General features: G+C 39.4%; 2 protein-coding genes across 5 annotated transcripts in view; both read left to right on the top strand.

Annotated features, from left to right (window-relative positions):
* The first annotated feature begins 2,958 nt into the window (after positions 1-2,958).
* nalf2 (NALCN channel auxiliary factor 2) lies at positions 2,959-6,172 on the top strand. The gene is made up of 3 exons (XM_052592664.1): positions 2,959-4,232; positions 4,369-4,540; positions 5,464-6,172. Exons 1-3 carry the CDS (start codon positions 3,507-3,509, stop codon positions 5,769-5,771), a joined length of 1,206 nt encoding a protein of 401 aa, XP_052448624.1. The 5' UTR covers positions 2,959-3,506; the 3' UTR covers positions 5,772-6,172.
* Positions 6,173-11,497: 5,325 nt separating this feature from the next.
* eda (ectodysplasin A) overlaps positions 11,498-25,341 on the top strand; it is a 32,762-nt gene continuing 18,918 nt past the window's right edge. For 2 of the 4 annotated variants that reach the window (XM_052592663.1, XM_052592661.1), the window contains exon 1: positions 11,606-12,042. In XM_052592663.1, the coding sequence (XP_052448623.1) occupies positions 11,722-12,042 (321 nt within the window). In that variant the 5' untranslated portion in view covers positions 11,606-11,721. Of the gene's footprint in view, positions 12,043-25,341 lie in introns of all 4 variants that reach the window. The other 2 variants (XM_052592660.1, XM_052592662.1) reach the window with 2 other exon arrangements.

The following is a 25,341-nucleotide window of genomic DNA, read 5'->3' as shown; positions in this document are numbered from 1 at the left end:
TTTCTATTGCTCCTTATGAAGCAGTGGGTTGTATTTCTGAGAATTCCGAAGCACAAAATAAATCAGCACATTTCATTACGCGCACACACACACACGTTGCACACAGAGGTTATGTAATGCAGATTCTGCTGCCCTCTTCTGTCACTCTGACAAACTGCAGTCTTGCAACAACTCTCTTTAATGCACAAACCTACATGGATAATGCACCACTTACAGGATCAATTTCACTGCTTTATTCACTGTATACTTTCACTTTCTAAGAATGACACTCATAAAATCAGATTGAGCTGTCTTTTTGATAAGTGGTGTTCTCAGCAAACCTCAGCACATTCCCAACTTGACCTTTATCTGTCAGAGGTCAGATGTCAAGGATCATGATGAGAAACTCAGTAATGTGGATGAGGAAGGCACTTCTACACACTTCAACCCCTAATCAAAGGCTCAACAGCAGTGTAAAACCACTTAAGATCCTCCTCCAAAATCAGGGTATTTTTCATTTGTGATTGGTTCAGCAGAACTCTCTCTCATCTCCTAAGACTGTGTATGTGATCATGTGAAAATAAGTGTTTCTACATCCATTTGTAAGTAAATGCCAGCATGTGTGTTCTTAGTTGGTGTGCATTTCATTTGATCTTTAGCTCATCTTTGAAGTTTGACTTATGCCCTCTCAACTGTGACCCCATGTTGGATAAAGCTGCGGAAGGGTCGGGTAATTCATTCACAAAATGAACATACAACAGTTCTCTCAGTCGTCTCAACAGCACAGCACAAAACTAAAGAGTATGCATATGAAGAGAGAGAGAGAGAAACAGATGAAAAGATACAGTGTCCAGAAAACTTATGTGAACCTATTGAAACGGGTTTAAGAGCCAAACTTTTTACACAGGATCATCAGAGTAAATTGTACTTATCTATCTATCTATCTATCTATCTATCTATCTATCTATCTATCTATCTATCTATCTATCTATCTATCTATCTATCTATCCATCCATCCATCCATCCATCCATCCATCCATATATATATATATATATATATATATATATATATATATATATATATATATATATATATATATATATGATATTTACATAAGAACAAATGACACATTATCATCCTGCAATAGTTGTATAATAGCAATAGATGTTATCAGTTGTCCTCAGTGTGAAAAGATGAATTTCAAAGTTATGCAGTCACGGTTGTAAAGAGTTCAAATATGCAGAATATGCATACAAATATTATGATTGTTTTTTTTTTTGTTAGCTTGACATATTTACATCAAGTTTCTCTATACTTCTCTATAATTCTCTAGACTCAGATGGCATTTTATGACCAATTAATGGAGAATTTAATTAAAAAATAAATAAATAAAGACCTACCAAATCAACATCTCATCTGATCTCAGTTCACTGTTGTGTGGGCTTATCTGCCTGTCTGTATATAATACGGATCATCAGAAAGATGTGTACTGAATTTTAAAATCACACAATTATGAACAGACCCACATGAAATATGGGCACACTTAATTCCACAGAAGTTTCAGCAGATTTCAATGGAATTCAGTGCAACCAGATCCCATGTGGGCTTGATTGTGACATTTACAAGGAAGCAGCATTTCACTGTTGAGTCTTGATGTACCATTACAAACATGCTTGAACAAAGTTCAGCTTAAAATTCAGCCGACTGAACCACACTGAAGAAGAAGGGCATCATAGTTGCATACTATTGTATAGATGTGCAGAAAAAAGTCTTGTACTTGCTTGTCTGTGGAACAGACGCATTTTGAGAGCCACAGCAATAAAACATGTGATCTAAAATTACTATAAAAAGTTGATCCATGCAGATTCTCCCTGTAATTAAGTGTTCTGTATTTCACTCTGAATAAAGTCTAGAATTTAGCATCTGTTACTAACTAACATGACCTCAAACATAAACACTGATTTCCGAATAAGTCGTAAGAGGAGCCCCAGTCGTCTCTTTCTTACAAAAGCTCTCAAAACTCGTGCTGTTTGAGTACAATACTAACCCTTTTATAATCCCTGCAGGGCTTGCAAATGCTCTAGAGTTTATTTAAAACCAGCGAAAGATCTGGAAGGAGCTCGGCCCGGAAGCAAACCTAGTCCCTCAAGGCTTATTATAGCACAATATCAAAAGTCCAGATGATAAATCCCACCCTCTCCTCTCAACACTCAACAGAGCACCTCAGTTCACATTGTTTTCTCAGCTACTGCTGCCAAGTTTCGCACTGCAGTTTAATTGGGTTTATAGCGCCATCTAGTGTGAAAAGAAGAGTCTTGTCTTATATGTCAGTATTCATGCCTATCTATCTATCTATCTGTCTATCTATCGATCTATCTATCTCAATCCTCTACAGTAAATTATGATAGAAAATTACTGAAATAAAAATAATAGGTAAAGAACTTTGGGAGAGACCTTTTCCCTGGTTTATTTGAATCCATTTTTCATATTTTACATAATATGAAAAAAAAATTCATTAAGTTAACTTAAGAGCTCCAAATTTAGTTCACAAATACAGTTTCTTTTTGAATGGAGCAGTCAATAACCACTTTAAACACAGGTGTTTGGGAAAGTGCTGTAGTTGTTTTTATTGACATGTAATGTTTCAGAAATACGTTCAAAAGAGTATTTTACCCCATATGGCCTTTTTATTTCCATTTTATCCTTACCGTAGTGTGAGGGGCTATATAGCAGAAATGAAATTATTTCATTTTAATACATATATATATATATATATATATATATATATATATATATATATATATATATATATATATATATATACATATATATATGTGTGTTTTGTCAGTTATTTTGATATTTCAAGGAGACCACCGCTAAAACGACGTGGTAAAACGCATCAAAATTACCGGTAGACAATAAAATGCTTTCTCACGCACATTCCCCCAGTGCTGTGAAGATGCTCTTCGCGCGTAACCGGGATCTGTGCGTCTGCCCTGTTCGAGGAAGGCGCGCGGGGTGATTCCTCGACGGGTGGGGTGGGCAACAATGCGCGATGTTGAATGGTGAGCGCATAGTGAATGAAGTTTCAATGGAGGAGGCACGGATGCGCGCTACAGCGCACGCGTCACACCCCCGCCTTCAATTAAAACATCTCAGGGTTCGTCTGAGTGCGAGCGAAGATGGCGACAGAGTGAAGGAGACCACGGAAAGATGACAAGCCCCCTACAGACAGACAAACACGCACGAGCTCTACACCCTGCCGCCTCAGAGATGCCCGTGAATGAGTAAGACTCGGCTGTTCACGATGTGTTATCAAGGAGATGCGGGGTAGGTGATGGAGTCTCGCGGCAGGTGCTTCATCATGCACTGTCTCGGTTATTCAGACGCAGGTGTTTGCAGTGCAGCTTAATTCTGAGCAGCAGGTGAAAGGGATGCTTCGAGCAATCATGTAAACGTCGCGGTGGAGAATATTGCGGAGGAGACCCGCCCGTGTGAGCTCGCGCTTTGTCTCCCCCTCTAAAATATGATCACGGGCGCCTGGCGGTGTGGAAGGAAACTTGACGCCGAGTTAGAAATCTGCCGCGTGCCCGAACCCATCGACAAACCGTGCGCGGAGCCGGAGAAGGTGCAGAGATGGCGCATGAGCCTGGCGTCGCTGCTCTTTTTCACGGCGCTGTTGTCTGATCACCTCTGGCTCTGCGCGGGAGGCAAGCTCCGCTCGAGAGACCGGACTCACCGGAGGACATGGAGCAATGCGAGTCACGACGCCCAGACGGGCCTTCGCGATGAGGACTGCGGGGTCCTCTTGAGCAACCTGACAGAAAACAGACCAGAGTGCGTGGAGGCTGACGCGCGGCGCCGCGCACCTCTGGAGTCCGCGTGCTCTACGCTTTACCGGCAAAAGAGCGGTTTGGTGAGCTCCTCCTACTCTGTACCGGTGCCCACGGTGTCGCCACACGCGTTTTTGGAGTACTTCCGAAACTTCAGCTTGTCCTTTTGCGACGCGCTCACAATAGCGGACCTACTGGAGAGCATGACCAGTCCTGACGGGATCAACTGCAGTCTGACGCGTGTCATTCGTGACCTGTTCAGCGGCGGACCGGAGGACGGGGACCTGTGCAGCGCTTGTGTCCACGCGTACATCCGACTCGACCAACACGCTCAGGAAAAATACGAGGAGTTTCAGGTCCTCACGCGCAAATACATGGCGGATGACTACTCAGTGCGCGCGCAAACACACCTGTGTCAGGTGAGAGGCTCTTTTAGTTACTACCAAAAACACTTAGGTATGGGATATGAGGATGATGGATGTAGACGCACCATCCACAATCTTTAGTATTCAGCATAAATCTGAATAAGAGTGTAATGGTATTTGTGTGTTTCAGGCAGTGTATAAAGCCTGGCTTTGTGCAGAATATTTTCCGGTTCCCCAGCGACAGTGTGTGAGGTGGCTCCCATGCAGGCACTACTGTGGTGAGGTCACAGCCAGCTGCCCCTTCATCCTACCTGACAATGACCATCTGCTGTATGCCGGTCTGCCAAGCTTTCTCTGTGCAGGTAAATCACAGAATACATACACTATGTGTGCAACTCTTTCTAATCATCAGGTTTGGCCTTTATACTATTCCAGAATTGGGTGCTTCCAGTCTTTGTTGCAGCAGTCTGGCCTGCACTAATCCCACTGAACACCTTTGGGATGAATTGAAACAGAGTGTTCATCCCAATTCAGGTCAGGACTTTGTGCAGGCCAGTCAAGCCCATCCACTCAGGACATTGTTCAGACTGTTGCACTAAAGTTGAAAGTAAAATTCTTAATTATATTCCACCGCAGAGAAATGGCTGGAATTAAACATACGTTTAGCTAAATAGAGTCTTATTATTGTGATTATTATAAGAAATGTAACTGCTAAATTCCATAATATGTGTATTTTGCCTAAAGACCAGTCAGTAACTATGCTAATTTAGGTCACAAAAGCCTTCATTATCATTTGTTAGGCCATGCAGTGTTGTTATTGTTAACTAAAACTATTAAAAATCAATTTTGTAAATTAAAAAAAAAACGTAATAAAAATATTACATGTAAAATATAAAAAAGCTTTAATTCGAATTTGAAGTGTAGGCTTAGCAACTAAATTAAATAGTTTAAGTACTAAAACTGAAATAACGCTAAATAGAAAACAAGATCCGATAAAAAAAATTAATAAATAAATAAAAACTTTAAATCAGTTCAACTCTAGATTAAAATGAAAACTGAAAATAGAAAAATAAAAGCTAATTTAAAATACATATAAATACTATAATAGTGTATATAAATAATACTAAAACAGAGCTGGACATGACTTGCTGTTTAGTGAGTAAGTCGGATTAATTAAGAAACTGCACAAACTGATTTGTAAGTGTTCATTCAGAAATGATGAATCGATGCACTGTGTATAATGTTCTGCCCTGTTCTAAGCCAGTGTTTCTCTCTTTCCCATCAGGGTTTCAAGAGGAGTATTTGAGCAGTCAGGGTCCAGACTGCTGTGATGTCAGATGGAGTGGGTGTGACTCCACTGTAGGCGCAGCATGTGCTCTGACACGCCTCCCAGGCTCCTTGTCTTTGCATAGGAGGTTATCTTCAGGAGCGGTGTCATGTACAAATCGTCTTCATGGCAGTAAATTGAAACTGTGTGTGCTTGTTCTCTTCTTACTGCACACTGTTATCTCCATAACAACATTGCAGCATTGCAACACTGGCTCCTTGGAGGCATTAGTACCTCTAGAAGACATTCCCATGAGGGAGGAATGACAGACTGGAACATCTCCCTCTTTATTGGAAGACGCACATGCTGTGAAAGAGTTTTTGTCTGCTGTGCATGAGACAACCCTTACCAAATGCCTGGAAAACACAGGAAGTCTCACAACCGCTGGAGCGCCTGTGTCTGTCTTTTTGAGGGTTGGAATATCTGGCTTGATATGAGCGTGCATGTCTCTGTGCGTTTGTGTGAGTGAGTGAATGAATGAATGTTTTTAACTGTTTTTCAGTGTTTCGTTTGGTTTATAAGGACTAACTGCACATGTTAAAACACGGTTCATGAATGACAATCTTGTTTTGTTTTAGTCAACGTTCTTGGAAACAAAAATGAATGTATGAAGAATTGATGAATGACATTGTTACATTTCTCCTATAATTAAACGAACACTATTGAAGACATTGGTTATATTTAAAATTCTGTATTTAAAACACTATGTTCTGGCCCATGTGTCTAGATTGGTTACAGGAGAAAAGATGGCTGCATTTGATTTTTGGGGTGCTTTCTGTTGGCATTTTCTCTGAAGTTCTTTTGAAGTCCCTTTAGTATTATTTTATTTTTTATGCTCCCTTCACAACTGTTTCTCTTTTTTCATTCTAAAGGCTTCTGCACACTGCTGTAGCCAAAACCTATTAACGCCTTTCACATTTACTCGTGGATTTTTATGTCGGTCTTGATGTTTGGGGGCTGTTAAGGGGGCTTGTGGTAGTTACCATTTAGCAGATGCTTTTCTTCCAAAACAACTCGCAGTGCACTAATTGAAAAAATACTGTGGGAAAAACTTCGGAAACATAACAAATTTACTCCATGTGGTCTGTCACAGTTCTACAAACTCCCCAATAACAAGATGAAAACAAGCTTAAAATTAATACTTCATTCAGACGGAGGTTTCAGGCACACATCATTTACATAATGGTCAGTCGTATCCACTTTCATTTTAAGTGGATGGATATTTCATTCTCTCTAGTTGTCAAACGGAGAAAAATATGCTGTGTTTAAGTGTTGCTTGCACCGACAGACTGATGGTGCACATTATCTGATGCATTCCAGGTGTACCGATGAAACATGCTACCTATCAGAGTAAGGTAAGGGTAGGTATGGACAGGTAGGTTTAGGGTAGGGGTAAGTATGAATGCATGAATAAGATGCTGGTAGCACAATCTGATAGGTAGCATTATTCGCTATCGATTTGTGCTACTTATCTTTTGATGGGAGACAGCACAAGCTGAGAGGGTAGCACAAATTGTCAGAACACCGGAACGAATCAAGTGAACGATTTAATGCGTGAGCCAACAAATAATTAATTCAAATGATTCATTCAAAAACACTGATTCATTTATTTTAAAAAACAAGGAAATAAACAGGCAAACTCTTTGTCATTTTTTCAAAAACACTGCTTTATTTAGCAACAAAAAACAAGGCTTTGTGCAAAATTGTTTACCGTGTTGTATGAATTTTCACATATTGTTTTTCACTTACTAGTAGATGGTTATGCATAATCGGAAACACCCCCAATGGTCTTTATCGGTAATTTAAATTAAATTATTAAACCAGTTCCTTTAGAGCGACTGTAAGGAATGAATCATTGAATCATTCATCAAACCGATTTGTACAGATTCAGAAATGCCCCTATTGTATTTATAATATAAGGACAGCTGTGATTACCTGAACAACATCACACTGTGTGGCAATGCTTAAATACATCGAAGAGAATACAAACAGAACAGAAACCTGCAAGTTTGTCACAGACGATGTAAGCAGATGTTTCCTTGAGTTGTGATTGACAGGATTTAACACATTTCTACAGAACGTCAGTAAAATTTTGTTTTCGAAGCCTGTCTGTGCCTGTCATCAGACCAAAGACCAGATCGATGAGCTTACTGTGAAATAAATCTAATAAAACTAAAAAGGCAACCAACATATAAAAATGCTTATATGAGAGTTTATTGTTGGATGGCAGAATTTACTCAACAGCAGGTGCTTGTTTATCCATTAGATCAGTGTTTCCAATCTTTTTTTCTGTCACGGCATAGTTTTGCTTAAAAAAAAATTATAATCCCATGGCACACCACTAAACATAATATTTAAAGAAAAAAATATATATTATGAATGTAGTTTTTTATAATTAAATAATGCTGTCAGAGTTGTGGCTCTATATATGATCAGATACTTTCACTTAACATGTCATGACGTTATCATGTTCTAGTAGGTTTGTCCATCATTAGACCGGCTGCATCTGAGGCAGTGAGTGCATCGCATTACGTTTTCATCAACTTCAAGGTTATGAAGTTTATTGTAGCTATATGGGAGTTCAGATTTACTTGTTTAATACACTTAGCCAGAATCTCATGATATACCAGATGAACCGCTATGCACAGGATATATAAAAACATATGCTACAAAACTAGGCCTATATGGCTACAACTACACAGCAAAATACTAACATTTCTGCGCTCTTCAAACACAGAAAAAACATTAGCCTTTACATTAGCCTTTATAGACAGTGTTTCTTGCATAAAGAAAACCCCTGTACTTATTCAAACATCAGTTCTTTATTTACCCTTGTCTTGCAAACAAGCAGAGATCCATATTCAAACTATGGATATCTTCTGAATGCTTTTGATTGGTAAAATATTTGTTAAACCCACAAACAGGCATAAGGATGACCAATGGCACTGATATAGTTATAACGAAATATAATAGAGATGGGAATTTAGATCATTTGTTAATTTTCCACGGCACACCTGACAACCTCCACGTATTAAATGAAGACGTTCATTATTTACCCTTCATCTATGTTGGTGCATATGTTGACCTAGGAACACATCTAATTCCGCAGTATCAGGACGTGCATATCCTTGATAGGCCTGTGTGATACGATTTTTGCCAGTAGGAGGCAGTGTTTTCTCAGTGTGAGGGTGTTGGCTTTGAATGTAGGTATCTTGTATCTTGCAGATTTATGTGCATCAGGGTGTCAAAAACAATTCCTGGAGGGCTGGAGCCCTGCAGAGTTTGGTTCCAACTTTGCTTCAGCACACCTACCATTTAGCTTTCAAATAAGCCTGAAAAACTTGATAATTGGATCAGGTGTGTATAATTATGGTTAAATCTAAACTATGCAGGGCTCCGGCCCTCCAGGAATTGAGTTTGAGACCCCTGATTTATATCCTTCACCCAATTCACTGCCTTCTGACAAGTTTTTTTTCTTCATACTGTAAATACCACTTCCTGTTCGAAGTAAAAGGAATAGCTATTAACAAAAAGACTGAAGAATAATTTCACAAGGATGACTAATAAACCATTTAAAATTTGATTATTAATTAATCTTCTAAGCCATAAATTTTTGTTTAACAGCTCACTAAAATAATAATTTTAGCATTAACCTTAGGATGTTTTCATGGCTATTGTTATTGTTTGATGAATTTTGTATAAGCTGTTGAACTTACAAATAATAATTGTTCTACCAGAAAGACTCGGGAGATAAAATGATGTATGAAGCATACATTTATTGACAACTCAGCCAGCATAATTATAAATTTCTTTGGCGGAAAGCCATGTCCATGGTTCGTAATCTGACCTGCATTTCCTGCCTGAAGACGAAGGCAGGGGTGCAGCCGACCCCCCTGGAAGGTAAGGACAGGACCATCCTGGTGGTGGTGGAGAGGGTGGAGGTTGCTATCACGTTGGCATCTGCGAACTCAAACATGTGTAAGTACGATCTTTTATACCGATGTATAAAGACGTGATTGGATAATGATGAAGGTAATAAGTGACGAAGTAATTGAGTCTTCCTGGCAGAACTTAGGCTAAAGCTTTCATTTCCACAAAAACCTAGAACATTCAGTTTCCAAATCTCTCTCTCGCTCACTCTCTCTCTCTCTCAGTGTGTGTGTGTGTGTGTGTGTGTGTGTGATTATTGTTTTCTTAAACTCTTAGCACTCTGAATCCAGCCCCTCTGGGCTCCGTATGGGCTGGACCCTCTGTTAAGTTAATTTGTATAATTTAATTTCAACTGCCCAAGGGCCTCAGACCCATACATGTATATTCACTTCAGCGTTGCTTTTTTAGTTTGATGCATTTGTGTGTTTGTGTGTGCCTGCGAGTGTTTTTGGCAAATGTTTTTGTTACGTGCCCGTGTGCGCTTGTTTGTTCATGCATGTGCACAAATGCATTTGATTGCGTGTTTTTAGAACTCATTCCAGACATTCTGGGTGGGTCGAGCTATTGTAATGATGCTTTTATTACATTATTTAGTAATGTTTGCATTTAGAGATCCATCATGAAATGTCAGAGGTCACTGTCTGAGTGGGAGACAGCTAGACCGTGTTGTGCATGTTTGTGTGGTGCTGAATTTATTCAGCAGCAGTGAGCTGTGAATATTTAAGTGATTTAAGATTAAAGAGTCTGGATCCGAATAAAAGCGGTACAGATTTAATATAAAACCATATTAAAGAAGCTCAGCTTTATGAGGTCACAGAGGATCTGCAGTACACAGAGCACAGCTGTGAGTGGAGCGAGAACAGAGGAAGAGAAAGAGAGAAAGCCACAAAGAGAGGAGTCAAATAGCATCCATCAAACTTCTTGGGCTAGATTTTTTTCACTGAATTACATACTGAGCTCTATTATAGACTTTACCAACTAGTATGCAGTAATGCTGAATCAGGTTATGATACTGCACCAAGTTTCTATATGGAACAAAATAAATAGCTAAAGCTAGAAGGAAATTCCAGTATTGTTTCCAATTCTGTCCCCCGCCAGATTATTACCTCCCTAGTATTAGTGGTTTAGGAGTAAGTGTAGGGGAGGGGTTGGGGTGAGGCAATCAGGTAGTCAGGTAGTGACTTCAAAGAGGGGGGTAATTATTTTGGCAGAGGGTTGAATTTGGGCACAACACCGGCACTGCTGATGTCTTTGTAAACCATCCATCCTTCCACTTTCATCCTACCTTTTCAGATCTAACAGTTTCACTGTTTTTCACAATTGGATGAGAGTGACGGGTCTAGCTGCTAAAACTAACAGAGAAAAAAAGATGACTACCCAAATATTACCAGTTTGTGGTTTAAACCTTACCTCACACAACATGCAGCAGAAGAGTTTTGCCATAGTAATAAATAACTTTATTTTAGAGTTAAATTAATATGGTGTGTGCGCTTTGGTGCTTGACAGTATGATAAATGTGTGTAAGCTGGAGTGCATGTATGTGTATAATTTTGTTGTTTGAAAAACAGTGTGTGTGCTCATGTGTGTTTTTGTGCATTTGATGTTAATATTTGATTGACAGTCCTGTCCTGCTTTTAACGCTCAGTCTTGCTCTGATTCTCAACATATGCCACAATTACACTACCAGTCCTCTGTTCTAACACTTTAAAGATGTGGAACTTCACACACTTGCACGCTCACACATGCACACACTGAGTAAGCCTAATGTACAATCATGTGACTAGGGAAAGTTCGACAAGAACGTTTTTTATTTTTTTATTTAGGTCCAGGGTTTTCTGTTGTGGGTGTCTTGTGGATATCCAGACAGGAGTTTCGTGATATGTTCATGTATTACGTAACGTCTAACTTTCTATATAATGATTTAGTAAGCATTATAAATGAATGTATGATGACAGTGAAAGTATGTAGCCTACTGGGAGTCCCGACTTCCAAGGTGTTACGAAATGGGAAATCTTGTGTAATCGGCAGTGAACGTGTATCGCGTCTTGATGAATGTCATAGTGCCGTGCTTTTCCGCTGTAGGATTTTCAATGAGATGACGTCATGCCGGCAACCAATCAGCTGCTAGGGGTCGGTCTCTGTAGCTGGCCGTAGTAAGTTATCAGCCTGAATCCTCGTAGTCTGTGGTCAGGAAGCCAGATGAGCGCACAGAGAAGTGTTTGCTCTCCGCGACCAGTCCAATCCAAAAGCAGCTGAGAGGACGAAGAAGTGCGGTATGCAGAAGCAATGCTGACTGACCTGCACGCAGCCATGGTACCGAAGCGCGAGCCGGCGAAGTTGGAGGAGCCCGAGCGCACGCAGGCGACGGCGTGTGAGTGCCAAAGGCAGTGCAACAACTGCAAAATCTTTTTGAGTTTGTTCATCCTCTCGCTCTCTCTCCACCTCGTCACGCTCTTCTGCTACCTGGACCTGCGCTCGGAGCTCAAACGAGAAATAACCCAGAAAAACAAAGACGAGGTGTCATCAGCGGGGCCAGTCCCGCACGATGAAGCCGCAGCGCCAGTGCTCCGGTTACCGGACACCGACCACCCAACAACAGACGTCCAGGTAAACGGAGTTAGCTGTTGTTTTTATATATAAGAGCAGAAACCTCCTTCCTGCTTACTTGGCTTTAGCTTCTGTTATTGAGATGAGCATTTGTTGTCTTGCCTCCCATAATGTGTGTGTGTGTGTGTGTGTGTGTGTGTGTTTGTTTTGTTAGAGACCTATTGTTAGAGTCCACATCCTTTTGATCGGTGGTTCTCAATCATGGCCCTGAAGTACCCCATACTGCTCATTTTGGGGGTCTCCTTTATTTGATACACCCAGATCAGTGCTTGGAGTCTCCACTAATGAGCTGACGGTATAAATCACGTGTGCTCTGCCAGGATAGATCACCATATAATAACTGTGTGAGAGAGAATGATCATTGAGTGAGTAATGCAAAATGATCCTAAAATAAAAATAATTCCACTAAAATAAAACTTTAAAGCAACAATTATTATATAATTATAATATAATAATAACCATCATTATTATTCTTATTATTATATGCACATTCATTCAGGTACAAAAGGCTGATTAGATGTGTTATTGATATATTATTTACTGCCATTTATAGCTTTTATTTGCTTTTCCACATATAACAAGAACATATTCCAACTTTGAATTGTCTTTTGCAAAGGTTTGAATCTGCAACCATCATGTTCCCTATGAGGATCCTTAACCCTTTAACCTCTAGGCATGACAGAAACCTACCTAGTTTGTAACCTCAGTCATTGATTTAGTGTAGCATTGTCTCTCACCCCACTCACATTGTGTGTTAAAAGCGCTTCTCGTAACTGTGAATCGTTCACCTGCAGGGTACATTTGTTCTGTTTAAACAACATCTGTCCTTTTTACAAGCTCTCTTCATCAGAAGCACTTTTACTGTCAGGCGGCACAGGTCGCTGTTTATTTAGCCTTTGCTGCGGTTTGGCCCGGACTCGTGTTTGATTCCTTTGGCAAAAGGCCAGGCTCGTCGCAGCATTTCCTGATGTTCACCCTGCGGGCAGTGCATTAGCGCTGGATCCAGAATGCTTGGCTTATGGATGTGTTTTATTAGACATATCTAGAGGTTAAATCTGGAGGTAGAATTACACACACCAACAATTTCCTGCAGTGAATGAATGAAATTGCTAATTTATGGCTTTGGTCTTTCTGAAGTGAATATGACGGGTGGGAAGACATCTCATCCCTGGTGCACACAAAAAGTACAGTAAAAGTTAGTGGAATAGGCTGAGTAATTGTTCTTTTTGCTTATTGCCAAGTAGTAGATGTTGTTGTTATTATACTGATCCATCACAGTCATCTTTCTTAATTATAAGAGCATACATGTTTGTATTCACAGTTTTCACACGCTTGACTAGGGGTCACCAAACTCCTGGAGATCTGGTGTCCTGCAGAGTTTAACTCCTACCCTAATCAAACACACCTGAACCAGCTAACCAAGGTCTTACTAGGTATACTTGAAACGTGTTGAGGCAAGTTTGAGCTGAACTTTGCAGGACACTAGTCCTCCAGGACCAAGTTTGGTGACACTTGCCCTTGACCTTGTAAACAATTTTTGGGCATCAATGATTGTTGCTATGCATGATGTAATAGAATCACCCATAGATCCCTGAGATAACAAACGCCTTAGATCAAGTGTGTGTGTGTGTGTGTGGAGGTGTTGCTGTGTGCATGTGCATGCATATATTTGTGTTTGTGAGTATTGCACTGATTCATGCTAAAAGAAGGTGTATGACCATGACAACTCTGATTGATGGAGGGAGGCGTGAGTGTTGTTAGTCTGTCAGTGTGTGAAAGTGTGTGTGCAACATGACCACTCTGCTGTCAGATAAAAATGGCTATATATAATATAGTTTTTCTAAGAAAATATAAAAAACCAAAGTTATTGTGTATTTTGTTTTGGTATGTTGAATGGTTGAGGTATTATTTATTTTTTTAAGTATCATGGTACCACCAGTTATGATGTAAGTCTAGGGATGCACAACATAATGCTACCATATTGGCTTGGCTGATATTACCAATATTAACAGTTATATATACGGGATATAAACGAGATATGCATGCATAAATATCTTGTGTAATTGGTAATATCAGCCAAGCCAATATGCTACCATTATTTACATTTATAAAGTTGTTGCCTAAATTTGTTTGTAGAATTTTAAATGATTGTTTTTAGTGTTTGTTATTTAAACTCTTTAGACAAATAGTATAAAATGTACTTTTGAACATTTATTGATAATATTCCCTATTTAACTCCATACATGAAATACTCATCAGCTGTGATCAGCTGTGAAACTGCTATTGATGTCTCACTAAAGCACATCTAGTTTGTGTTTCAGTGAAGGTCATACCTGTTACAGAGGATCAGACCTGCTTTTCTTTTACAGGGTAGTTCAGACCTTTCCTTTGTTTGAGTTTGTGTGTGTGTGTGTGTGTGTGAGGGAGAGAGTATGGGAAAATGAAGGGAATTCTTTCCCCATCAACCTCTCTCTTTCTCTCTCAGGCATTATGGCATGTGGCCAGATCGCAGTGTGAGCCCTCTAATGCACACACACTTTTCCTTATTAAGCTTTGTAAGTATGGGATTCCTCCTCGACAGGATATTACATTAATGGATGGAGCTAGCCACACTCTAATTACTCTCCATTCAACTATTTACCGCTGTAACTAATACACACACAAGTTTCTCACATGCACTCTGTGTATTAGCCCGAGTCCTTTGTCCTTTGAGTTAGCAGTGAGAAGTTAGCAGTAAGGAATGTGCTTGTTGATCAGCATCTTAGATCTGATACAGTGTTAGCCATATATCCCAGAGCACTGCTCTGTCTGACTGATTACAAAAGTGTGTGTGTGTGTGTATGTGCGTCCTAATGAGGGATCTAAGAGCGGGTTCACCTCAGCCAAACAGGTGTTAGAGAGCTGTGCTCTGAAGAAACAGAATGTTTGCATGACTTTAATGGCTTAACTTTAACCAGCTGGATCTATTTAAGGAGTCTCAGACTACAGCCAACACACAGATGTGTCTTAGTTTGGGAACCATAGTTTTAAAATTACACTTTAGAGCGGCATGATGATTGGGTGGATGGATGGATAGATAGATAACTGGATCTACATGTCTACAATAGGCCACACAAATTAAATTTCTTTTTTGGAAGATAAGGCAGACACATTTTTTTTTTTTTAACTAGATGGATAACAAAAAGCAGTGTGACATTTTCTGTGGAGTGAGAGTAGCTTAGTAGTAGTTTTTCCAGCAACCAGTAATTGTTTTAACAAGTTGCAAAGCAGCGATGTGCCCATGTCATCCTACATAGCCTTCTTCTGTGATATTGTACTGTGCACACCTAGCTTTTTTCTCTTTCTCTCATATCATAAATCGGTTTTGAGGGTACATTTGAGAGGATGGAGGGGGCATTTTTTGAACATTTTCAAAAATATATAATTATATAAATGTTGTGTATTTTAGTTCCATTTTAAGGGAACTTCGAACTGCGTCCTCTAGGGGTCGCTATGGGGAAACACCTCGTTGTGACGCGTGTCTGAAGCATACATTGAAAAAAAACCAATGAGTTGGCCGGCGACAGCCTCTGATATCACTACTGACGTGACTATAAGTAGGCACCGGGAGAACATGTCATTCTCTTCTTCGTCTTCACTGACTGTTCTGTTTGAAGTGTGCATCTAAAAGAACTGGTAAGAGCCATCTTTCAGTGTCTATCATGGCGACTACTAGCAAGTTTTTAGACAATGTGTGCATCCGTGTCTGCATTATCTGACACCCGATGACACACACAATCTTTGCGTCATTTGTTTGGGTGAAGAGCACACACACAATGTCTTTGAGGAAGCAATCTGCATGCATTGTGAGCATTTTTTCAATGAAAAAGCTCCGCTCTCATTCGCCTCTATTTCTGATGATAGGTATTTCAGGTGCCCATTTATAGTCACGCCGGTTGTGACGTCAGAGGCTGTCGCCGGCCAACTCATTGGTGTTTTTTCAATGTATGCTTCAGACAAGGGTCATGACAAGGTGTTCCCCCATAGCAACCCCTAGAGGACGCAGTGTCTTGTTCTTGTTCTTGTTCGCAGTGTCTACATTCGTTACCTGAGATGTTTTTACAATGGGACAATTGTTGCACAATAGTATATTGAGATGGTCCCGCTGCATGCCAAACCTCTCACGGCAGGCACATCGTCAGCTTGAGTTTGGTTTATGAGATCGGCCTTTACAATTCTCAAAGCGATTATCGGCCGATAGTGATTGGTAGTTGATCAGTCAGAAAACCCCTAGTATTTATTGTATATAAATCTGTGGTAAAGTTATAAATATGTACTGTTTATTTATGTAAAAATGTCTGTTTTATATATATATATATATATATATATTCACTGTGACTTTAATACCCAGGGCGATCCTAACTGACCAATGACCTCTGACCCTTCACACAAGCCCTGCCACCTCAAAAACAAACAGAAACAGCTCAATGGCCCCTCTTATTTAGATTGACTTTTTAAAATGTTTCATTGTGATTAATGTGAGCTTATATTGGTTGTGACTGGAGTCTGAACACACTGCCCCATTTTTAGCTTGGCTGTCCCCAAGTAACCCAGTGTGTATGTCTGCTGCCAGTGTCTGTGTGTGTCTGTGTGTGCAGTGCATGTCAGTCTGTCTGTAAGAGCCTGTGTGCGTATGTTTGACATTGTACATATAATAACACACATTATTCTGGTCCTGCTTGGCATTTATGTGGAATGATCTGTCTTTCTGTTGTGGTGTGTGTATGTGTGTCTGTATCTGTTAATATTGTATTTTGTCTCTGTTGTGGTGATTTAAACTTTTCGCAGCAGTTTGTGTTTCCTGGTGGTTTATGTCCTTGTTGACATCTGCGTGAGTATGTGTGTGTCTTTACACAGGAATGTAATTCCCTCTGTTCCTAAATGAGTTTGGTTCACCCTGGGGTTCACCGACTGAGAGCGTTCCAGACAAACATCATTGTCTGTGACCAGGCTGTGATCTGTCATTAAGCGCAGGGATCGAAAGGTCATGCATGAGTGTGTGTATATTTTGACAAGGCCTTCTGTTATCACTCCACTGAAGTGACTCCTCTGAATAAAAGTAGTTTAGTTGTTGTATGTTGAATTAATTTGAGCACAGCTGTGTGGGTGTATTTGATCATTTGTTGTCTTTGAAGAAAGCTCTGTCCAGTTGAAGAGGTAGGGAAAAAAGAAGGGAAGATGACTAAAAGCTTGACTAAACAGGACAATCTATCTCAGTGTATGTGATATGTGAACCTCCCTGTGGTTTGAGATGAGAGCAGAGGCTTATGTTGATTTTGGAGTCAGTACCAGCATATTCTTGATGGTCCTTTGAGATTCATATGAAATGTTGTTCTCATTAATGTAATCCATATGTGATAACATGCTCATCATCTAAACTCACTCTAATCTATATGTGTGGACGTACATATCTGTATGGGGTGTGTTTGAAAAGAGACTGATCCAGATGAGGCTGAAGTAAGAGTGATGAAGGTGACATTCACAATCACAGATATATTCTTTTATTTCTATGCTCTTGGGACCTTAATTAAAATTTTCTTGCTCAAAGTTTTGTTTTCTTCTGTAAAGTTTCTGAGTCTCAGACTATGATGTCAGATTTTTAAAATCAAACAACTTTCACGATTCACTTAATATTCCAGATTAAAATTCCTATATACCATATTGTGCCCTTTTTATTAAGTAAAATGTTTTCTAGTGTTAAAATCTTGCATATCTCATTAATAATCAGTGAAAAGTAATGTTGAATGATTCAGTGATGCAAGTTCTAGTTCCAATTCTGACTTCTTTGAAGTGAAATTATATATTATGGTTCACTTTTGTAGCCGTTGACTGATATAAAGGTATTATATTGGCTATCATTCAGCATTTTTTCTGTACGGCCATTGAATAATTTCATTATTGAAAAGTGCCATAATGGGATCACAGAATCAAGTATAAATCGTTTGTTTGTGAAGTATTATTTTAACAAGTTCAAAATATTTTCTTTATTTATTTATCATTTATTTAATTATTGATTTTCAAGTTATTTGTATCCAAATAATTTAGTAACCATTATGTAGACTGAAAATAAATATACATTTCATTTCAGCAGTTGAATTAAATGCTGTGCTCTCACCCAGTTCTCTAAAACATTGGCTTCAGCCATCAAAAGAAAATATGTGATTCAGCTTACTTACAACTTTAGTTGAAAGTAAGGTCTCAGTAAATTTTCCATTCATATATTTGGACTATCTTCTGAGATGGTAATTTTGGCATAGCTGTAAATGTATCGGTTGACCTCTTGCTGTAAAGAACATGTTCATGAATCTGTTCTTTTGAACAATATGCTGTTTTACATATGGTGACATTTGAGTGAGGCTGACAGTAATGATATGAATCTGAATACAGATGGTGTGCCCTTTGAGATTATATCATTGATTTATGATGGCTTAGATGAATGTTCATGTTTTTCTGGTTAGACCGATGCCAAGCGTCATATATCGACCACAACTCTGGTAATTAAGATGAATTTGGGTATATATGGATGTTTCTCTGGTGTATAAATAAGTGGGGCCTAAGAAATGATTATGTTATTGAAAGAGAGGCTTAGAATAGAAGTGTTGTCATCCATCCAAGGAATCATGATGTCGTGATTTATCAATGGTTCAAAAATAGTGATTTTTATAAACACATTCATACATGCACACAAAACATTGTGTCTGCCTCTTTTCATCTCGTTCGTTCTTTCTTTCTTCCTCTCTCTCTTTCTCACCTTCTTTCTTTCTCTCCTTCCCTTCTATCCAAAAGCTGTATATGTTCATTTGAGTGCTCGTCAAGCTGTTGAGCATATGTCTCCCTCTCTTTCTCTTTCTTACTAGCCTCTCTATCTCTTGCTCTCTCTCTGTTTCATGTGGTTTGTGGTTTGTCCCAAATTGGAATTGTTTAAAAGCCACAACACAGAGCCCTTTTACACAAGGCAAAGCAAAGGAGGGGGGAACAAAGCCAGTGAGAGAGAAAATAAATCAAGCGAGCAGGTGGAGAAGAGTATGTGCCAAATTGCAGACAGGTGCGGCCCAGCCTCGACACCAAGCACTCGACTGAATCACCATACACTCGCTGTGCTCGCACATAAAATACTAACCACTTGATCAGCCCTTCTCTTTCTGACCACCTGACAAGCCCGCAATGGCATCATCTACCCATTCAGGTCAGGGGTCAGGACAGCAACTGTATAAATGGAGGACGAACGAGGAAGTACCTGTTTTTGGTTGATTTTGAGTTTTTTCTCTCTCTGCAATTGTTTGGTGAAGTGATGCATTTTAGCAATTTTCTTCAAGGTTTATGTCTTATGTAATATGACATAATAATATATGTAACTTTATCCTGAGGTTTCCCATGTCCCACTATGTCTCAAGAGGAAATAATTATTTTTAGGTGCTTTCTATTAAAGTTTGGCATTAACAACACAAAATCTATTGAAAAGGTGGAGCAGCGGCTCTAGCATTGAACAAGTTGCTGAACACATTCCAGGCACATGTGTGCGTACGTGCATGATTGTATGCACACATTTCTCTTGAAAGGCACTAGATCACATGTTAATTTAATGTTTGTTCTAAAAAGCCAGACTGATGATTGTGTGAATGTATGAGTGATCATTATGGGCAATGCTTATATATACACACACACATATGTATATGTGTGTATATATATATATATGTGTGTGTGTGTGTGTGTGTATGTGTGTGTGTGTGTGTGTGTGTATGTAGCACAGCTTTTTAAATATGTGAAAGTGCACTCTTAACATCATTCAGTCAGTCAAGAAGATAAGCATCATAATATGATAATCAAGTATTATTTAATAATAGAAGTTTAGTGATTAGAATTTAAACTTGGTAACCATGTATGAATGCAAATTTGTGATTTTAAATGAACTTAGGATTTATGATGGTGTTTTTTGGGTCATTCAGGGGGAAAAAACAAATAATTCTTAATTCATGAATATTAATCAGGTTGTGTGCCTTTGCTGGAACTGAATTGACCATATGCATTGAGCGCTATTTAGAACTTCCGGATAAATATAAGCCATCTTCTGGTGAGCTATACAGAGATAGAGACCATAGACTGTATAGGTAGAGACTCTCACATGAACCTCTCCTGTCTCATTCTTATCAGAAACTGAGAAACAAAACAATTGCAACACCGTAAATAATGATAACAGATTAAGCATACAGTTTCATGTTATTAAAGAACATATAATGTATATATGCAGAGTCTGTAATCCCAGGAAAGTACTCCGACACATAACTGTACATTTCAGTGCTGACAAATAAACACTATCGTAACTGGTTAGGCAGTTAGGCTAAACTCTTAAATGACATCGTAATGGTATTCTCGATAATCAACCTCTTACCTTCATGAACACATTTTTAAAATCTTTAAAAAAAAAAATTTAAGCATTTATTATTTCTCAATGTTATGCAGTAAAATTTAGATTTATTAAAGGTCACTGCACATTCTAATTTATGAACCAAAAACGTGTCTCGGCAAAAAATAAATTCTTTTAATTTAGGTTCTTTTAATTGTGCTGATTTTGGCTCACATTTAACAAAAACCCACCAATTCATCTTAACAAATTAGAATATGATGACTTGTCAATCAGCTAACTGACTCAAAACACCTGCAAAGGTTTCCTGAGCCTTCAGAATAGTTTCTCAGTTTGGTTCACTCGGCTACACAATCATGGGGAAGACCGCTGATCTGACAGTTGTCCAGAAGACAATCATTGACACCCTTCCCTAAGGAGAGTAAGCCACAAGAATTAATTGCCAAAGAAGCTGTCTGTTCACAGAGTGCTGTATCCAAGCACATTAACAGAAAGTTGAGTGGAAAGGAAAAGTGTGGAAGAAAAAGATGCACAACCAACCGAGAGAACCGCATCCTTATGACGATTGTCAAGCAAAATCGATTCAAGACTTTGAGTGAACTTCACAAGGAATGGACTGAGGCTGGCGTCAAGGCATCAAGAGCCACCACACACCGATGTGTCAAGGAATTTGCTAAACCACAGACAACATCAGAGGCGTCTTACCTGGGCTAAAGAGAAGAAGAACTGGACTGTTGCCCAGTGGTCCAAAGTCCTCTTTTCAGATGAGAGCAAGTTCCTAGAGTCTGGAGGAAGGGTGGAGAAGCTCATAGCCCAAGTTGCTTGAAGTCCAGTGTTAAGTTTCCACAGTCTGTGATGATTTGGGGTGCAATGTCATCTGCTGGTGTTGGTCCATTGTGTTTTTTGAAAACCAAAGTCACTGCACCCGTTTATCAAGATATTTTGGAGCACTTCATGCTTCTTTCTGCTGATCAGCTTTTTGAAGATGCTGATTTAATTTTCCAGCAGGATTTGTCACCTGCCCACACTGCCAAAAGCACCAAAAGTTGGTTAAATGACCATGGTGTTGGTGTGCTTGTCTGGCCAGCAAACTCACCAGACCTGAACCCCAGAGAGAATCTATGAGGTATTGTCAAGAGGAAAATGAGAAACAAGAGACCAAACAATGCAGATGAGCTGAAGGCCATTGTCAAAGAAACCTGGGCTTCCACACCACCTCAGCAGTGCCAATCACCTCCACGCCACGCCGAATTGAGGCAGTAATTAAAGCAAGGGGAGCCCCTACCATCTATTGAGTACATGTACAATAAATGAACGTACATACTTATGAAGTATTCTAATTTGTTGAGATAGTGATTCCCCATGATTGTAGGTTTTTGTTTAAATGTGAGCCAAAATCATCACAATTAAAAGAACCAAATATTTAAACTTCTTCAGTCTGTGTGCATTTAATTTATTTAATACACAAGTTTCACAATTTGAGTTGAATTACTGAAATAAATGACCTTTTCCACAACATTCTAATTTATTGAGATGCACCTATACATGGACATTTGGTCATCTTAGACCAGTTAAATTTTTCTCCAAATTTTTTATGGATTATGTAGAGAAACTGAGCAAAGGGTGATCCCTTTACAGAACAGTACAGTTGACTGGAAATGACTGAGCTGGCTTATCTAAAACAAGGAAGTGATAGTGCATATGGTCAATTGCTGAAATCAAAACAGGGACGATAATAGGTGAACACCAGCCAATGAGATTGTCATTTGCATTTTATTTTTGCTCACTACCGGAGAAACCGTAATTTCTTAAAAGCTGAAGATTTCCAATGGAACTCCGTTATTTTGACAGGAAAATACGGCAAAGAAAATCGTTTAGAAAGACCTGTATATAGAACGTTAGGGTGTAAATGGCTGTGGATGGATTGTAATAAAATAACATTGTATAGAAATTTGAACTGTTCTATACTCACTGGAGCATAATCAAATATATTTGCTCTGTACAGTACTGTTACCATGTCTGTTAGTACTATTGTATTACGGCCATTACTTATGATTTCATGTATCACTCAAGGATTGAGGAAAAAACTAAAATAGGAGTAAGAAAGAGGGACATTCATTCTTCTGTGTGCTTGATGAGCCAAGCCTTTTGTTTGAAGCTGTCATGGTTTGAATACAACACAGCACAATACACACGCTGAGACGTGTAATCCTTGAGAAATATGTGGAGGCCTCTGTGATCTCTTGCTTGCATGTTTCCCGTCTTAAGTTCGGGATAAATATTTGTGATGTTGTGATGTATGCGTACAAGTCTGTGTGTCTTGTCCAAGCCGCAAGAATTTGTTTCCAATGACCAGGCCCACATGGCATCTGCAGATTTCCACAAAAGCTTGACACATTCCCCACCCATTGCGTGTTGGTTAATTAAATATTTTGGATAATATGATTACGCTTTCAGCTACTAGTATGAGTGTGGCACATTTTTGTTTAAATCCATCCTGCAGATTTCCACAGTTTTAACCCCCCAAAAAATTAAAACGTAAAAGTAGCCTTCAGTTTCAGTCTGGTGATGCTAATGACACTGTCTCATGTCGTTTGTTTGGGGTGAATACAAGAGGTGTTAAGTTAAGAACAAATCTGTTGTAGTAGTTAGTGTACACTGGTGAGTGTGTGTGTGTACATGTGTGACATGTCTGTATTAGCATGTGTGCATGTTTGTACACTGTGGTGTGTGTAATTTTGGGTATGTTTTTGATTTAGCTTGTAAAGAAACAGACTGTGACTGTTTAGATGAGCCTCAGAGGTGAAGACTAACAGATGACAGAACGACTTCTTTGAGTTGTCCTTGATTTTATCTCCTCTCTTTCTCTCTCCTTCTGCAGCTGTTCATTTTTTGCTGTATATTGTTCATCAGCTGGTATTAATCCTTCCAAACACTCAGGTCCCTTCAGACAAACGGGAACGCCTCACTTTACAAACCACTTATGGCACCAGACACACGACCCTTGGAGTGTGTGTTTGTGAGAGAGAGATAGAGAGAAAATTAAGCCCAGGGTCTGGTTTTGGTTAAGAGGGCAAATACTTGTATGCAAGCAGACACTTACACTGGCTCTGGAGCAATTGTTGCTTAGCTACAGAGATGACAGACAGAAATAGCTTGACTACGTATGGATGAGACAGTTTAATAGGGCAAATGGGGTTGTGACTACACACACACACACACACACACACTTTTTTGTGTGTTTGTTTGAGTGTTAATCACTCGCCTTCTAGACATCAAAGTAATTTGCCAAAGCTGAAGAGAAGGACCAATTTGAGCCATTTCATGCCCTTTGTTCAGACAAGCTGTGATGGACATCAGGACAAATTAACGCAATCTGAATATGTTCATGAAGCTGCCTGTTCACATTTCTAGATTCATATTTTTATTCTGTCTTCATTCTGGGAATGATCTGATGTTTTACAGTGTTCACACATAAACCTCACTGGGCTGCTCCTTTGAGAATCCAAAAACTCAGTCTAATGTCATGGCCTGATCTGATTGCAACCCCTGGAGCACATTCTGCTCTCATTTGGCAGTATTCATTCAGGGTGTAACAGTTTTTAGATGTTGCTCAAGTTTAGTGGAGGTCTTGGATTCTATTATGAGTTCTGTATATAACAGCAGGAGCGGGGATGACTGCTTCTTCAGTGCGTTTGTCAAAAAGATTTGGGTTCTCATAATGAACTCTATTTTATATGTACACGTTAACAAGATATACTATACCTATTCGATTTATCAAGATTCACAATGCACCCTCAGATAGGACCACAGCATTTTCTGAAGACTATACTTTCAACCAGCTCATGTTTATAATGTTCTTCAAATTATGTAAACAGAAATTTAACGTAATGTCTAAAAAAGTGAAAAGAAACTGAGTTTCTCATGCTCCAGAAAGATAAAAAAAGTACCCTAAATGTAGTCTGCATGATTCATACGCAAAGTCCTCTGAAGCTATGTGAGTTTTTGAAAAAATTGTCACAAACCAGGCATAGTGATAACAGAGTTTATTGCAGGAATTGGAAATGGATAGGAAAGCTGGTGAGAATCACGGTAAGTATTATGTGGCTTCTCAACCTTTTGGCTAAGATCAAGTGTAGTATCTTTTTTGGGGGGAGGGTTGGGAGTCATGTGGCCTAGTGGTTAGAGAGTTTGACTCCTAACCCTAGGGTTGTGGGTTTAAATTTCGGGCAGGCAATACCATGACTGAGGTGCCCTTAAGTAAGGCACCAAACCCCCAACTGCTGCCTGGGTGCTGCAGCATAAAAGGCTGTCCACTGCTCTGAGTGTGTGTTCATGGTTTGTGTGTATTCACTGCTGTGTGTGTGCACTTTGAATGGGTTAAATGCAGAGCACGAATTCTGAGTATGGGTCACCATACTTGGCTGAATGTCACTTTCACTTCACTCACTTATGGTCCAAGGACTTTGACTGGCGGTGGAGAATGGCATGGATATCCGGAACTAGAGACGGGGACCAGTAGACTGGGAGGACAACAAGTGAGAAACACTGGAGGATTGTCTGGGGTACTGGAGATTAAAGCAAACCACAGGTTAGAGTAAATCTAAGTCGGGGTAGTGAACGGTAGACCAGAAACCGAAGTACTGAAGAGAAGGTGGCTTTTTACTGGGTAGGATTATTGAGTGCAGGTGCAGGTGATCAGTACTCCAGCGATTGGGATTGGGTGCAGTTTGGACCCCGGTGAAGATGATGATTCCCTGACACGTGTATTTAGCAAAATGCTCCTCTCTATAGATTTCCCTTTGTTTCTTTCATGGTATTTTGGTGTTCTGCAAATTATATGAGGGAGAGAGTGAAAGTATGTCTGACACTGGAACCAATAGGTTATTGACACACAT

This window comes from Carassius gibelio, chromosome A5 (assembly GCF_023724105.1).
Source record: "Carassius gibelio isolate Cgi1373 ecotype wild population from Czech Republic chromosome A5, carGib1.2-hapl.c, whole genome shotgun sequence".
Taxonomy (NCBI): domain Eukaryota; kingdom Metazoa; phylum Chordata; class Actinopteri; order Cypriniformes; family Cyprinidae; genus Carassius; species Carassius gibelio.
The sequence above is the reverse complement of the archived record's forward strand: the minus strand, read 5'-3'. Positions and strand labels throughout refer to the sequence as shown.

What these genes read in the sequence shown, in the direction of transcription:
- nalf2 (XM_052592664.1), top strand. Translation starts at nt 3,507, where the DNA reads ATGATCACGGGCGCCTGGCGGTGTGGAAGGAAACTTGACGCCGAGTTA. An exon ending in CGCAAACACACCTGTGTCAG is followed by an intron (nt 4,233 to 4,368) that starts GTGAGAGGCTCT and finishes TGTGTGTTTCAG; the next exon opens with GCAGTGTATAAAGCCTGGCT. An exon ending in GCCAAGCTTTCTCTGTGCAG is followed by an intron (nt 4,541 to 5,463) that starts GTAAATCACAGA and finishes CTTTCCCATCAG; the next exon opens with GGTTTCAAGAGGAGTATTTG.